This window comes from Vulpes vulpes, chromosome 8 (genome assembly GCF_048418805.1).
Source record: "Vulpes vulpes isolate BD-2025 chromosome 8, VulVul3, whole genome shotgun sequence".
NCBI lineage: Eukaryota > Metazoa > Chordata > Mammalia > Carnivora > Canidae > Vulpes > Vulpes vulpes.
In genome coordinates this window covers 63,228,878-63,243,924 of record NC_132787.1, presented here as the reverse complement: position 1 = coordinate 63,243,924, position 15,047 = coordinate 63,228,878, and the positions used below count along the sequence as shown (strand labels likewise).

General features: G+C 55.1%; 3 protein-coding genes across 4 annotated transcripts; 2 read left to right on the top strand and 1 right to left on the bottom strand.

Moving 5' to 3' along the window:
• Positions 1-68: 68 nt before the first annotated feature.
• Positions 69-3,491, top strand: AUP1 (AUP1 lipid droplet regulating VLDL assembly factor). The gene is given in 13 exon segments (XM_025994474.2): positions 69-122; positions 125-219; positions 300-437; positions 517-667; positions 866-1,050; positions 1,298-1,370; positions 1,466-1,539; positions 1,785-1,851; positions 1,952-2,054; positions 2,187-2,306; positions 2,422-2,537; positions 2,723-2,841; positions 2,949-3,491. Coding segments are annotated over 13 exon segments (1,317 nt in total). The 5' UTR covers positions 69-83; the 3' UTR covers positions 2,986-3,491.
• An 86-nt stretch (positions 3,492-3,577) lies between these two features.
• On the top strand, positions 3,578-9,982 carry DQX1 (DEAQ-box RNA dependent ATPase 1). Of its 2 annotated transcripts, none has more exons than XM_072767020.1 (12): positions 3,578-3,687; positions 4,010-4,265; positions 4,504-4,697; positions 5,083-5,467; positions 5,802-6,035; positions 6,142-6,226; positions 6,325-6,483; positions 6,568-6,759; positions 8,312-8,431; positions 8,601-8,791; positions 9,095-9,285; positions 9,509-9,982. In XM_072767020.1, exons 2-12 carry the CDS (start codon positions 4,029-4,031, stop codon positions 9,663-9,665), a joined length of 2,145 nt encoding a protein of 714 aa, XP_072623121.1. In that variant the 5' UTR covers positions 3,578-3,687; positions 4,010-4,028; the 3' UTR covers positions 9,666-9,982. The 2 variants fall into 2 exon arrangements, with proteins under 2 accessions (XP_072623121.1, XP_025850252.1); XM_025994467.2 differs by having other exon boundaries at positions 3,596-3,687; positions 6,127-6,226.
• Positions 9,061-13,639, bottom strand: TLX2 (T cell leukemia homeobox 2). The gene is made up of 3 exons (XM_025994678.2): positions 13,154-13,639; positions 12,523-12,760; positions 9,061-12,288 (listed from the first exon to the last, which is right to left on the bottom strand). The coding sequence occupies exons 1-3, from the start codon at positions 13,551-13,553 to the stop codon at positions 12,072-12,074; spliced, it is 855 nt and encodes a 284-aa protein (XP_025850463.1). The 5' UTR covers positions 13,554-13,639; the 3' UTR covers positions 9,061-12,071.
• Between the last annotated feature and the right edge of the window lie 1,408 nt (positions 13,640-15,047).

The following is a 15,047-nucleotide window of genomic DNA, read 5'->3' as shown; positions in this document are numbered from 1 at the left end:
TGGCCCAAGGGCCCGCGAGGCATGCCGGGACCGCTAGCCCTTCCGGGGCGCTTCAAGATTTCGGGTGCCCGCACCCTGGGCGGATGCCCGAAGACTCCGCCTTCCCAGGAGCCCCTGCGGCCGGGCGCGAAGATGGCGGCGGCGGCCGGAGAGCTCTAAAGCACCCGCGATGGATCCTTCCCCGGCGCTGGGGCCGGAGCGGCTCTTTGACTCTCACCGGTAAGAGCCCTGGCGGAAAGAGGCCGGCTCCCGCGTCCACTCGGCCTCCGGCGCCCGATCACCCCGCCTTTCGCCCCCAGGCTCCCGGGTGACGGCTTCCTGCTCCTCGCGCTGCTGCTCTATGCTCCCGTCGGGTTCTGCCTCCTTGTCCTGCGCCTCTTTCTTGGGATCCACGTCTTCCTGGTCAGCTGCGCCCTACCGGACAGTGTCCTTCGCAGGTAACGACCTGGGGGTCCCGGGAAGGTCTAGGCTGGGCCCGGCCGGAGGCCGTGGAGTCACCACTGCCCGCGTCCCCAGGTTCGTGGTGCGGACCATGTGTGCGGTGCTGGGGCTCGTGGCCCGGCAGGAGAACTCCGGACTCCGGGATCACCGCGTCAGGGTCCTCATTTCCAACCACGTGACACCTTTCGACCATAACATAGTCAACTTGCTCACCAGCTGTAGCACCGTGAGTGGGGGGCAAAGCCGAGAGCTCTACGGGGCGGTTCCCTGGGGCCCAGCTGGAGGCTCCCCTTAGCCCGCCCGGGTTTCCCTTGGGGACCACGAAATACTGAGGCTTACCCCTAACCCCGCTTCTGTACCTTAGATGTCAGTTTTTCTCACTTCCCAATATTCTTTTCTTGCTTTCTCTCTTCTCGATTCCCAGCCTCTACTCAATAGTCCCCCAAGTTTTGTGTGCTGGTCTCGGGGCTTCATGGAGATGGATGGGCGGGGGGAGTTGGTGGAGTCACTCAAGAGATTCTGTGCTTCCACGAGGCTTCCCCCCACCCCTCTGCTGCTATTCCCTGAGGAAGAGGCCACCAATGGCCGGGAGGGGCTCCTGCGCTTCAGGTGGGTGAGCACAGGTATCGGTCTCCAGCTGGGTAGGTGGTCAGGCTTGGGGGCCCTTGATTTTTCACAATTTTCAGCCCTACCTTCTCTGTCCTAGTTGATATCTTTTCTGTTTGCTCTTAGTTCTTTCCCCTTATATCTCTTTATTCTTTATTTACCTACTCGTGCAGTTTAACAGTTTTCTGTTCTGAGTCAGGTGCTGACAGGCTGGCTAGAATCCCATCCTACTGTCTCTTCCGTCTTCCAGTTCCTGGCCATTTTCTATTCAGGATGTGGTACAACCTCTTACCCTGCGAGTCCAGAGACCCCTAGTCTCTGTGGTGAGTGTGTGTTGAACAGGGAATCTCTGGGGCTTGGAGGGTAAGTTTCTCACTGCTGGCCTAGGCTTAGACCTCACTTCATGCCCTCCCTCTAGACGGTGTCTGATGCCTCCTGGGTCTCAGAACTGCTGTGGTCACTCTTCGTCCCTTTCACGGTGTATCAAGTAAGGTATTAACTGCCTTTACTTTTTGGTGCCTGGGAGGAACTCACCTCAGGGTCAGGGAAGTTGCCTCTTCCCTGTTCATTTGTAGATCTTTTAGTATCACGGTTCTATCACAGAAGCAATTCAAAGTGTTTACTATCTCCCCACTGTGATCACAACTGTTCCATGAATAAGTATCAAAGTGGGGGAGAGGGTGAAAGCCTCTAACCCAGGCACACTCAACATGGTCCTGGAATTTCTTTTTCTTCAGGTGGCTCCCGCCTGTTCATCGCCAGCTTGGAGAGGGGAATGAGGAGTTTGCTCTCCGTGTACAACAGGTGGTAGGGTACACAGGCAGGGTGAGGTGGGTTTTTTCCTTAAGGGTAGGAGGAGGAAGTCTTGAGACCTTGACAGTTCCAACCTTCTAATTCTCCCTAGCTGGTGGCCAAAGAATTAGGCCAGACAGGGACACGACTCACTCCAGCAGACAAAGCAGAGCACATGAAACGACAAAGACACCCCAGATTGCGCCCTCAGTCAGGTATGTGGTCTCTGTACACAAAGTTGTTTGGGTTTTCTCAGCCTGTTGTGATTCCCTTCCTATTCCTGTGCTAGTCAGCTTCTCCTTCCTCCCAGTTCTCCACTCACCATGTTTCGGATTTCTTTTTTGCAGCCCAGTCTTCTTTCCCTCCCTCCCCTGGCCCTTCTCCTGATGTGCAGCTGGCAGCTCTGGCTCAGAGAGTCAAGGAGGTTTTACCCCATGTGCCACTGGGCGTCATCCAGAGAGACCTGGGTATGGGAAAGGGTAGCCTCACACAGGAGACAGGCACAGAGAGGAAAAGTGGGTGGTGAGGGGAGAAGGTGAGCAGGGAAACAGACTCCGTTCTTCTCTCTTCCCTTTTCCCCAGCCAGAACTGGCTGTGTAGACTTGACCATCACTAATCTGCTTGAGGGAGCTGTAGCGTTCATGCCTGAAGATATCACTGAAGGGACCCAGTCCCTTCCCACAGTCTCCGCCCCCAAGGTGAGACAGAGGAAATGGTTAGGTCTAGGACTAGTGCTGGGATGGGCAGTCCGCATACTCCCTATTCTTGATGTCTCTTTTTTGATCCTGAGACCCTAGCACAGTGCCTCTCTTGCAAAGTAGGCATTCGATGCGTGTTTAATGATGATGACTTCGCAAGCCCTCTGACATTGTGATCACCTCAGTTCCCCAGCTCTGGCCCGGTGACCCCTCAGTCCACAGCCCTCACATTTGCCAAGTCCTCTTGGGCCCGGCAGGAGAGCCTACAGGAGCGAAAGCAGGCACTCTATGAATATGCAAGAAGGTGAGGGGCTTAGAGGACAGTGGGTAGGAAGGGGCAGGTTGGAGAAGAGAGCTAATTAAAGGGCTAATAGGGCAAAGCCCATACACTGTCTTCTTCCTATCTCGCAGGAGATTCAGAGAGAGACAGGCCCAGGAGGCTGACTGAGCACAGGATGGCACCCAGAGCCGCAGGACGGAGACTGGGGGCAGCCCTCACCCCCACTTACAACTGGCTGGAAGGGTGGGTGGTAAAAAGGGAGGGATGGGGCTCCCCCCAAAATCACATTAAATTCAGGGTTTTCACTCAAGGTCTCTGTTGCCTCTCTGGGTCTCAAAAACCCACTGAGCAGGTTCCTTTTCCCTTGGATGGGGGGAACAGGGTTGGGAGCCTCCTTGTGGGTTTGTGAGAAGTGGCTGAAATCATGCCTTCGTGTCAAGAGATAAGTGATATCATGGAAGTGTAACTGAACCGAAGACCAGCGGCACCAGTGTTCAGCCCAGCTTTGTTGAAGAAACAGCTGCAAGACTACAAGTCCCAAAATGCCTTTCACTAACAAGCGCTATGTACATTGTGTGTAGAGTACACATGCTCCTTGGGATGTCTGGAACCTGTTTTCCATAGGCTTCTGGCCGATTAAATAAGGTGGAGCAAATGGCCCCACCCCCAAATCAGTCTTGAGAATTCCTGTTTCAGCCAAGGCCTGTGGTGGAGGGGTGGAGCCGGAATTTACCTTTGTACTTTTCTTGGGTCTGGGTGTGTCTGGGTCCGTGGTGACTGGCTGGGTAGGTCTGGACCTGGCTGCCATCCTGACACGTCTCAGAGCTGCAAGCAGGTTTGACTCCAGGATCCTTGTGGCCCTGCTCTCAGGTTCCTGCTCCTTTCTTCTTAGTCCTTATCTCTTTATCCTTTTCCCCTTGGGACCTTTCCATGGGTTACCATAATTCCTGCTACCCCAGATGCCCCCTGTGTTAGCCATAGGATTTTTACTACCTGACTACAGGTTAATAGTCCACTTTTGATAGTCCCTTACCTTCAGACTCATGTCTCCACTGTTTCCTGCAGCCAAGAAATGCTGGGAAGGATGGACCCCAGCGCATTACCACCTGAGGGTACAAGTTAGGGATTGAGGGTGGGAAGTTGGTGTCAGTCATTTAATACGAGGCCTTAATCACTGCCCTGCCTTCTGTAGGTACTGCCAGTCACTTACCATGGCCTCTCAGCTTCTTGGGCTGGCAGAAGAGTCTGGCCCAAGCCCCGGGGAGTCTGAATTGGCTGTGAACCCCTTTGATGGGCTCCCCTTCTCTTCCCGCTACTACGAGCTGCTTGAACAGCGCCGAGCCTTACCCATCTGGGCTGCTCGCTTTATCTTCTTGGAGCAATTGGAGAGTAGCCCCAGTGGAGTGGTGCTGGTGTCTGGAGAGCCTGGCTCTGGCAAGAGCACCCAGGTGGGGGAGATTCTGGGAGTAGACAAAGGGACCAGAGAACTGGTCCTTCCAAGGGCAAGGTGGGGATTGGGCTGCATGGGGTTATAGGGGAGTGGTCAAAGGGTGACCGGTTAGACTGACCCCAGGGTGGCTGGTGAAGGACCAGGGGACTCCCCACATGAGAATGGCCACAGCTCCCCTTGCACATCTGACTGAAGTCCTGCATCTCGCTGACTGTCCTTTCCTATTCCTATCCCAGATTCCTCAGTGGTGTGCAGAGTTTGCACTGGCCAGGGGGTTCAAGGAAGGCCGAGTAACTGTCACTCAGCCCTACCCTCTGGCAGCCCTGAGCCTGGCCGTGCGGGTTGCTGATGAGATGGACCTAACCCTGGGTCAAGAGGTTGGATATAGCATTCCCCAGGAGGACTGCACTGGGCCAGACACCCTGCTCAGGTGAGGCCTCTTGCAGGCCTGACCCAAGTCTAATTTCCCTTACCCAATAGAAAACAAGCCCAGTCCTCTGACATCTCACCAAACCCTCCCTCAGCCCAGCTTTAGATCACACATGAGACAGGCTGAATTAAGCCCTTAAACCCAGCCAGGGACCTTAGATAGTCCACCTCACCCTCATCATGAGTCTCACTTTCCCAGCTGGAGTATAGCTTGTGAAAAAAAGTGTCATCATTAAGGTCGTGGGTCTCAATACGGGTTCACAGTCTTTTTCTGACCCAAAATCAGAAAAATCTAAAATCTAGGCCCTATGAGAAGATGTTCCCCTGGACTTCTAGAGATGTTCAGTGTCCACACTGACTCCTCTACCCACTGCCAATGTCAACAGGTTTTGCTGGGACAGGCTGCTTCTACAGGAGGTGGCCTCAACCCGGGGCACTGGAGCCTGGGGCGTGCTGGTGCTGGATGAGGCTCAAGAGCGGTCAGTGGCCTCAGATCTGCTCCAGGGGCTACTGCAAAATGCCAAGCTGGGAAATCTTCCAGGAGACTCCAGAGTGGTTGTGGTTACTGACCCTGCCCTTGAACCTAAGCTCCAAGCCTTCTGGGGCAATCCAACTATCGTGCATGTACCCAGAGGGCCTGGCACATGTCCCACTCCTGTATACAGGGACATTGTCCCTACTGATCGGGTGGAAGCTGCCTGCCAAGCTGTGCTTGAATTGTGTGCGAAGGAGGCTCCAGGAGATGTGCTAGTATACCTGCCCAGTGAGGAGGTAAAAATGGGCTGCAGAAGGAGGTTCTCATGTATGCCACCTTCCTTTCCTGGGGGAATTGGAGCAATGCTTGTTCGGAACATTGGAGTTGTAGTATTTACTATGCTGGAATCCTTAGGAAAAACTCAAAGATTTCAGGGTAAAGAGGTCTACCCTTTTTTGAATCCATCTAATGCAGAGACTGTGGCTCAGTCAATTCCTGAAATTATAATAACTTTATGGGAGTATGTGCATTTTTTCAGAGTGAAAAGCCCTAGCTCTCATCAGTTTTTCAAAGGGGTTTGTCACCAAAAAAAAGGTGAGAATTGCCATAATGCCCCACCCCTCTCTTCAGGAAATTTTGCAGTGCTGTGAATCCTTGTCCAGAGAGATGGAGCCCTTGGCTCTCAGAGGGCCTCCACCACGAGTGCTGCCCCTTCACCCAGGACATGGTCCAGCTGTTCAGGCTGCATACGAGGACATAGACTTGGGTGCCCGAAAGGTCGTGGTCACTCACTGGCTGGCTGACTTCTCCTTCTCCCTCCCTTCTATCCGACATGTCATTGACTCAGGACTGGAGCTTCGAAGTGTGAGTGAGAGAGATGGGGGGGATAAGTGGGCTAAAGATAGAAGTGGCCCACTCTTGATCTGTCTTGGCCTTGATTGGGGGGCGGTGACAGGTGTACAATCCTCAGATCCGAGCAGAATCCCAAGTGTTGAGACCAATCAGCAGGTGTCAGGCAGAGGCAAGAAGACTACGGGCAAGAGGAATCCCACCAGGTAAGAGCATTTGGCCTTACTGAGATCAAACAGGAAGAGTCACCACACGCAAACCCTAAGAAATCTACAAGATCTTTCCCAGCTTTTTCTCCCCTCAGGGTCCTGCATCTGCCTATATCCTGAGTCCTTCCTAGAACTAGAGGCGCCCCCACTGCCCCCACCCAGGGTATGTGAAGAGAATCTGAGCCCCATGGTGTTACTTTTAAAGAGGAGACAGATTGCAGAGCCAGGGGAGTGTCACTTCTTGGACCGGCCTGGTGAGCCCCTGTCCTGCCCAAGTCCTGCCTCCTGACCTCCAGGCTCTGAGACTTCCTATCCTAGCAGCTCTATTTCCTCACCAGCTCCAGAAGCACTGATGCAGGCCCTGGAAGACTTAGACTATCTGGCAGCTCTGGATGATGATGGGAACCTATCAGACCTGGGAGTCATCCTATCAGAGTTCCCCCTGCCCCCTGAGTTGGCCAAAGCCCTGCTGGCCTCCTGCGAGTTTAACTGTGTGGATGAGATGCTCACCCTTGCCGCCATGCTCACTGGTATTAATCACTCCTCTCTCTGTATCTACATGTGGCTACTTCAGTCCTTCCCAGCCCTTTCAGGTGTTCTGGCACTCCAAAGGCTAGCTCTTTCCCTAAAGAGCCCTTACAGTTCCCCAAAAAACAGCTTTACGCTGTTACCCCTCTCCTGTCCTGATAGCCTTTTCCCAACGCCGGTTCTTGCCTCCAACATGCCCAAATCTCTCCTGTTATTACTAAAGCTCTACAGCCCTCTCCCTCCACCCCTCTACTCCCCTACAGCTCGACAGAATCACCTCTATCCCAGTCTGTCCAGTGTGTTCCCACCCACTCCTTACCAGCCTCGGGCCCGCAACAACACTGACAAATCTCCCAGCTCCGTAGTGACCTCCCCCCACCATTATGCCCACCCTGACCGACTGACCTACCGGACCAACAGGCCCAAGGCTGAACCTGCTGAACACTTCTGAGTCCTTATTCTTTATGACCTTCTGACACTTGAAAATGCCAACCACTCCCACCTTGAAACCATCCCCTCCCTAAACCTCTCTGACTCCCTCCTCCAGGTTTTCATCCCACTTCCCTGGCTGTTCTTCTGTTCTCTTCATCTCTCGCCTGGCACTGTGTCCTCCACTCATCCACTGTAAATCAGACCTCTGAGTTCCATCCTTGCCCCTTTTGTCTTCTCATTCCTTGAACTTTCTGAGCAAATTCATGCACACCCACCCATAGCCTCAAGTACCATCTTTACACTTAAAATTTCCAAGCCTTGTATCCCTTGCCAATACCATTCTTCTGAATCTTAGATTTATATATCTGATTCCTGATGGACATTATCAGAATTGTCTTCAGGACCCCAGTCCAGAACAGAACTCAAGCACTTGCTTAAACTATTTCCTTACCACCATCACAAAATCATACAATCGTCTCTGCAGCTCCACTACCATCATTCTAGACTGATCATTCTCCAGGTTCTTTCTTTTATCTCCTAAATGTTTTTTTAATTCATCTGTTTGTTTCCATACTTGCTCTCCATGCCAACATTAGACCCTCACCACCACTCAGCCTGGATTCCTTTAGCCTCCTAATTTGTCAAGTAAGCTTCTTTAAACATTTGGACTCTTCCTTCAAAACTCTCCTTCAACAGCTATCCTTTATCTTCTAGACAGAATGTGAACTCATTGGCACAACACATCCAGCCTTACTACATGCTTGCAGTTCTCCAAACAGGCCATGCTACTAATTTTTGTTCCTTGCCATGTCCACAGTTCAGATTCTCTCTGCCCCTTCTCTACTGAGAAGTAATTCCTAATCAAACTTCAAATATTGGCCCACACACCTGTTGTGCTGATCAAGTTTGCTTATGTCTCCCACCGGACTCTAAGCTACTTGAGGGCAGAGACTATCTTTCATTTATTTATCTTCAAAGTCTAATAAAGTGCAAAGCACCTAGAAGTTATCCATGGCTTTTGAATAAATTTCCCAGAGTGACACTTCCTGCCTTTTCACCCTCTCTTCTGTACTGCTATCATTTTTCATTCCCCAAAATGACCTTCCTCTCTTCTGCTTCCAGCTGCTCCGGGATTTACCCATCCTCCACTCTCTGCAGAAGAAGCTGCCTTGCGTCGGGCCCTGGAACATGCGGATGGCGACCACAGTTCTCTGATCCAGGTGTATGAAGCCTTTATACAGAGTGAGTAGCCCACTCTGCATCTTCTTATAAAATCCCAGATTTTCAAAGAGCGGAAGTAGTGTGCAACCAGCTGGCAGATCTCTATGCCCAGGAGGAGTCCCTTTGGCTAAGGACTGAGTTCTCTTGGGGGATCTCTCTGTAGCTGCAGCTGTTCCCTTTCCTCTTTTAGGTGGAGCAGACGAGGCTTGGTGCCAGGCTCGGGGGTTAAACTGGGCAGCACTGTGCCAAGCCCAGAAACTTCGAGGCGAACTCCTAGAACTCATGCAACAAATTGAGCTTCCCTTGTCCCAGCCAGCCTTTGGCTCTGAGCAGAATCGCAGAGACCTTCAGAAAGCACTGGTGTCAGGATACTTCCTTAAGGTTAGGGGAAAGAGTTGGGGTGAAGGTCATAAAAGGAGCAGAAAGCAGAAGGATCAAAAATTGATATGCCACCTCTGAAATTATGGTCCAGGTGATCCTTCAAAGGATTTTTTTAGAACCAGAAGAAACTTTTCCTTTGAGGTGTTGGGGTGCAGGCCAAATGATAGGGGTTCTAACCTAGAGATGATTCTTTACTTTTAATACTCATCCTACCCTTCCTAATTCTTTCTCAGATCCCTTTTTCTCTTTTCTACTATCTTTCTCTTCTCCTTTACTTACTCTTTCACTATATTTTTCAATGAGGTGGCCCGAGACACAGATGGAACTGGAAATTACCTGCTCCTGACACATAAGCATGTGGCCCAGCTCTCCCCATACTGCTGCTACCGAAGCCGCAGGTCTCCAGCCAGATCTCCGCCCTGGGTGCTTTACCATAGTTTCTCCATTTCCAAAGACAACTGCCTTTCCATTGTTTCTGAGATTCAACCACAGATGTGAGTTCCCTGACACCCCCTCTTAGACTGCCCATTCCTCCTCTTGGGGCTATAATTATAGATGGGGAGTTAGAGAGCCTTGAGGAGAAAAGGATTATCTTAGTGCTTTGTAGTGACAAGTGATTTGAGGGGACAGGTTTTGTGGAAGGGATGGGAAGAAGTTTAAAAATCTGCATTATAAGAGAGGATGCAGAAATCATCTAACTGTGACTCTCTCTGTCAGGCTGGTAGAGTTGGCCCCTCCCTACTTCCTGAGTAACTTGCCTCCCAGTGAGAGCAGAGACCTCTTGAATGAGCTGAGAGAAGAAATGACAGATTCTTCAATAGAGAGTGAATCACCCTCCACCCAAGAGTTTGGAGATGCCTGTGTCCTGCAGTGACCTGCCTAAGGAATGGAACTGAGCTCATCTCAAGGCATTAGATCCTCCCTCAGGCTAGCACCAAGGCAGCCAGCCAGATTTAGAAGGCCAAAGGTTAGGATCCAATGTAAATCCTGGAACCTGAGTCTCAAGAAACGGTGGACTGAAAATAGAGGAAATTGGATAAGCCACGGGATACATAAGGTTGTACCCTTTCCTTAGCCTTGTTCTATTTATTAGAGAACGACTGATATACCCCCTAAACCCCCAGCTCATACCAAACCCGACTCTGTGTGCTTCATTTTGATTTATAAAAGGTCTTTCCCTATGGTGTCAAATTTGAGTTTGGTTCTGCAGCAGCATATACAACATCCAGGAATTAGACATGACACAGTATCTACCAGCTTCTCCAGCAAAACGCTCTTGCCTGGTTCCCATCTGTGGTCGAGCCTTTGCAGTATGACTAACCTAGGTGACACTAACCCAGAAAAATGTGTAGTTTGACTATAGTTGGTCTCTGACCCTGCCCAAAGATCACTTCCCTCTATCTTACTCCCACCAGTGGAGGAGGAAGAATGAGAATGCTATAAGAAATCAGACAAAATATTCCCTTTTTTCCCCCACATACAACTTAGATCCACTCCTTAAACCTCAAGGCTATTGCAGCCATCCCCCAAACTCTCAACTTTCCACCAACAAGCTTCCCAGCAGCCACTGGCCCACCAGCATGCTGAAGCTTTTCTAATAACCTTGGGGACATCATGCTTTCCTTTCTTTCCAGCTGGGTACTCCTTTCCCTTTTCTTCCTTTAAAATACTAATTTTGGGGGCACCTGGGTGGCTCAGCAGCTGAGTGTCTGCCTTCAGGTCCTGTAGCGATCCCAGGGTCTTGTGGTGGAGTCCCACATCAGGCTGATCCTGAAGACCCAGGATCCAGTCCCACGTTGGGCTCCCTAGATGGAGCCTGCTTCTTCCTCTGCCTGTGCCTCTGCCTCTGTGTGTGTGTGTGTGTGTGTGTGTGTGTGTGTCTCATGAGTAAATAAATAAAATCTTAAAAGAAAAAAAAGAAATTGGTGGAAAGAAAGATTTAATCCTTAGAATGCTGCTTTCCTTCTCAGAGTTTCTTTCCTTGGAGAGTCTATCTGTTCTCATCATTCCATCTACACTTCTTTTTTTTTTTTTTAAGATTTTATCTATTTATTTATTCATAGAGACACAGAGAGAAAGAAAGGCAGAGACACAGGCAGAGGGAAAAGTAGGCTCCACGCCAGGAGCCCCATACGGGACCTGATACGGGACTTGATACGGGACTCCAGGATCACACCCTGGACCAAAGGCAGGCACCAAACCGCTGAGCCACCCAGGGATGCCCTCTATCTCCACTTCTATGCAGATGTCAACCAACCTCCCCTGAAAGCACTTTTCCAGAATGTATTCCCTTTAGATCTAGCATTCAGTTTTGCCTGTAGTGATCTTGCCCCGATCTTTCAATTTTCCCTTCATTATCCACAACACCATTGATCTCCTGATCCTCTACATTTCCAACCTTGGAATTATCTTTGATTCTTCTTAAATATTCCTAGTTATTTGCCATATTCTGCTAGCCCTAACTCCATTGGGCCCTTTAGGGGCCACTGTATCCACTGTTTCCCCCTTTCTCCTCTCTGTCCCGAGGGGAGACCAGAGCCAGATTAGTGTTCCTAGATTTTCTCTTTCATCAGGCGTATAAATATCCGTCTTGCCTGCCGCCCAAGTGCGTTGTGCGGCTCAAGGAGTTAGCAGGTTGAACACACACGACAACATGAGGTTGAAAGTCAGAAAGGTATCCTTAGCGATTATTTTACAATGGAAGAAAGAGATGCCCAGTGTGGATAACTCTCTGGTTCCTGTCACAGTCAGACTCTTGCCCTCCAGCACCTCTTCCATTATTCCGCTCTCACTGGTGTCTTCCTTCCGTCCCACGTTTGGTACAGACCCCGGCAGTGGGAGCTGCCGCCATCCCATCCCAGCACCACCTTTAGCCGGCTCTGTGGGTCCAGAACCCCGGCTCCAACCCACCCTCCGAAGAATCCAGAGTCCTCAGGAGAGCAGCTCCCATTGGCCAGTCCGCCCCCTCCCCTCACCTCATTGGCTACCATACTGCTAGTCCCGCCTCCTCGGCTCCGCAGGTTCCAGCCGCCGTGCGACCGCAGTTTAGTGGGAAATGGCGGGAAAGGCCACGTCTAAAGGCGCGGCGCAACCTCGCAACGCCAGCCCAGGGGCCCGCGGTGGCCGGGAAACCCGCGACGACAGCCTCAAAGCCAGCTCCTCCTCACAGGCGCTACCACGGAGCCGCGGCGTGGGCAGCCGCGCGCTCCGTGGTCCTGGCCCGGCGCTCCGCGCGGCGCCTCGGTCCGTTAGAGCCCTCGGCCGGTCGGGCAGCGGTCGCTCACACCACCGAGGCGAGCCCGGACACGGAAGCCACCTTGTTGTCCTCGGCCCAGGGCTGCAGGTTCTGCAGCGCGAAGAGCGACGAGTTGTGCAGGCAGAGCGGGTCTGGGGGCAGCGGCGGCCGCAGAGGCCGCGGTAGGGCATCCTGCTGCAGGTGCAGGAGCAGCCGGCCCGCGCGGTGCCGCTCCGCCTCGCGCTCCTCTGCCGTCTGGCGCCTGGGCGAGCGGAGACTCGGGTCAGCGAGGCCGGCCCCCGCCCGGCCCGCCGCTCCTCGCCCGGCCCCCGCCCGGCCCGCCGCTCCTCGCCCGGCCCCCGCCCGCCCCGCCGCTCCTCGCCCGGCCCGCCGCTCCTCGCCCGCCCCGCCGCTCCTCGCCCGCCCCGCCGCTCCTCGCCCGCGCCGCGCCACCACTCGACGCCATCCGCGAACCCTCGCGCGCCCCGAGCCTCACCGCCACTTGGTGCGCCGGTTCTGGAACCAAGTCTTGACTTGAGCGTCGGTCATGCGCAGGGCCTTGGCCAGCGCTGCCCTCTCGGCGGAGGCCAAGTACTTCTGGCGCAGGAAGCGCCGCTCCAGCTCCAGCACCTGCGAGCGGGAGAAGGACGTGCGCGGCTTCTTCCGCTTCGGGGGGGTCCGGTTTTGGTAGGGGTGGCCTATGCGGCGTGTCCCGGAGAAGGGCGAGAGTGCGGCTAAAGGAAGAAAGAACAGGGCAGGGCTTTCAGGGCAGCCCTTTTAGGTGCCCCAAGCTCGGGCCGGCCCCGCATCAGCAAAGGCCTCCAGACAAGAAAGGGCCTCGTTAGATATGGCCCTCCCCCTTGGGGGAGGAAGAGACGGCCCCCGGAACTTCACCCTGCCCTACCCGCAAGGTGGACAGTAGACTGCAAAGGAGGGCGCGGACCTCGACGGCAGCTCTCTCCCCATTGCCTCTCTCAGCATCAGGACCAAGAGATGCATGTTGGGGGAGCATCCCCTGGGATGATCCCGGCGGGGAGCGTACGGGGAACTTGAGTTGGAGCAGAAGGATCAAGATGAGGAAAAGGGGACAGTGTGGGGCAGGACGCTGGAGGGTCGGGCAACCTCACCCGTGAGTCGGTCCTTGGCAAAGCGGCGGCCGCTGTCCATCCAAGGGAAGGTGAGTCCCGCTAGGCCCCCGGCTCCGCCCAAGCCCGAGGGTCCAGGCACCGCTGGCGCGCCTCCCGCGGGCGGCGGCACCGGCATCGGGCGATGCGCCGGGACGCGGATCACGCCGCCGGGGCCCATGCCGGAGCTGCCAGGTAGCGGGGCCAGCGAACCCGCGGGACCGTAGCTTGAGGTTCCGTGAAATCCACCCGAGAACGCCGCACTCTCCCCATGGCCCTGGCCTGCGCGACCCGGGCCTAGGCCGCTCCCGGGGGGTTCCGGGCAGCTCAGGATCTGATCGATGCCAAAGCTGATTGGCTCGTGGTGCGGGAGGTTGTGCGAGGCCAGGACCGCCGGCTCCATGGGTCCGGGTCTAAGGAGGACCACTGGAGGTTTGGCGGTTGGGAAGGGCGCCCCAGGCAACTCTGGGAGCCCAGTAGCGGAGCGCTCGGGGCGGCGGCCTCAGGGGCCCGCGGGGGTGGCCGCTGCGGGTCGCCGGGGCCCCCGGGACAGCTTCATCCCCGTGCACGGGGGGGAGTAGCCGCGCCCGTGCCGGCCTCTGCCGGGCGTCGGCGCAGGGACTCGCATCCCGGGGGAGCGCGACCGGCGGGGACCCCAGGAGCGCCCTTGCTGTCGCTGAGGCGCAGATGGACGCTGGGCTGCCGGGGCCTCTGCCCGAGCCCGAGGGGAGAGGGTTGGCCGGCTGGGGATGGGGCAGTGACTGACAGATCAGCACTGGGTGGGCAGTGGGGGTTGGGGGTAGGGCAGGGGCGGGGCCGCACCCGTTAAAGGGAAAGAGACGCCTGTTTGCGCCAAACACGGGGACGACTGGCGGGCGGGGACGGTGGGGGTAAGGGGGGAGGTGGCAAGGGTGTTAGAAACCGGGCTCCGCACGGGAGGGGCCAGAGCCTGGGCCGCTGCGCGCTGAGTCAGGCGAGATGCGCACAGCAACTCCATCCTCGCCGGCCTCCGCCTTTGGGCTTCCTCGGCCTCACCGGCTTCCTCACAGGTGCCTCCTCCCAGAGCCCCCACTTTTCGCCTCGCGATGGGTCCTGCCTGCCGACTCCCAGATTCGTTGTGGCCCCTGCCTAAGTGTCCTCGAAGACCAAATCTCGTTGTGGCTTCCTGGCTGCGATGGGAAGCGGTTGGGAACGGCGCCGGCGAGCTGGAGGCCCGGGAAGAGGACAGGTGTGGGAAGCGGGTAGCAGGGCGCGTCTGGCGGGCTAGGGCGGGGAACAAACGACTCTGGGCCGACTCTGGGCCGGCGGTCCTGGTGCACCTCCCGGCCTCTCCCGGGGGTCCCTACCTCCTCCTTCCGGGAACGCCAGTACTTGTATTTCTTAGAATTTTGATTTTCTGAAATCGGTGTGAACGCGGAGCACTGGCTCAACCCAGACTAAGACTAAGGCGGACGAGAGCTCGGGGCTGGCGTTGCGCTCCCCACGGGGGGCCACCAGCGCGGGACTCTGCGCCTCCACTCTACGCCTAGAAAGTCAGTTCTCACACATTTCCCCCCTCAACGGCGGGAGGACAAAATCGCCTCCGGAGACACGTGGGTCCTCAATGAAGCCTCCGGCGGTCTCAGCCGCCTCGTTTTCCCGCAGACGCTTCTCCCCACCCAAACCCCAGAAACTGTGCCTGGAGTGTGTCAGGGATGGGAGGTGGGGCAAGACTGGAGGCGCTCTATGACCCTGTGACCTCCGGCCGGGGACCCTGGAGCTGGGAGTGTGTGAACTCCGCGTCCTTCCCGGGATGGGACCCGGACCCGGCGGGCCCCTGCGCCTTAGACCCGCCCCCGCCGCCGCCCGGCCCGGTGCAGGCCGCCATAATCGGGTTAGCTGGGTCGGAATTACATTA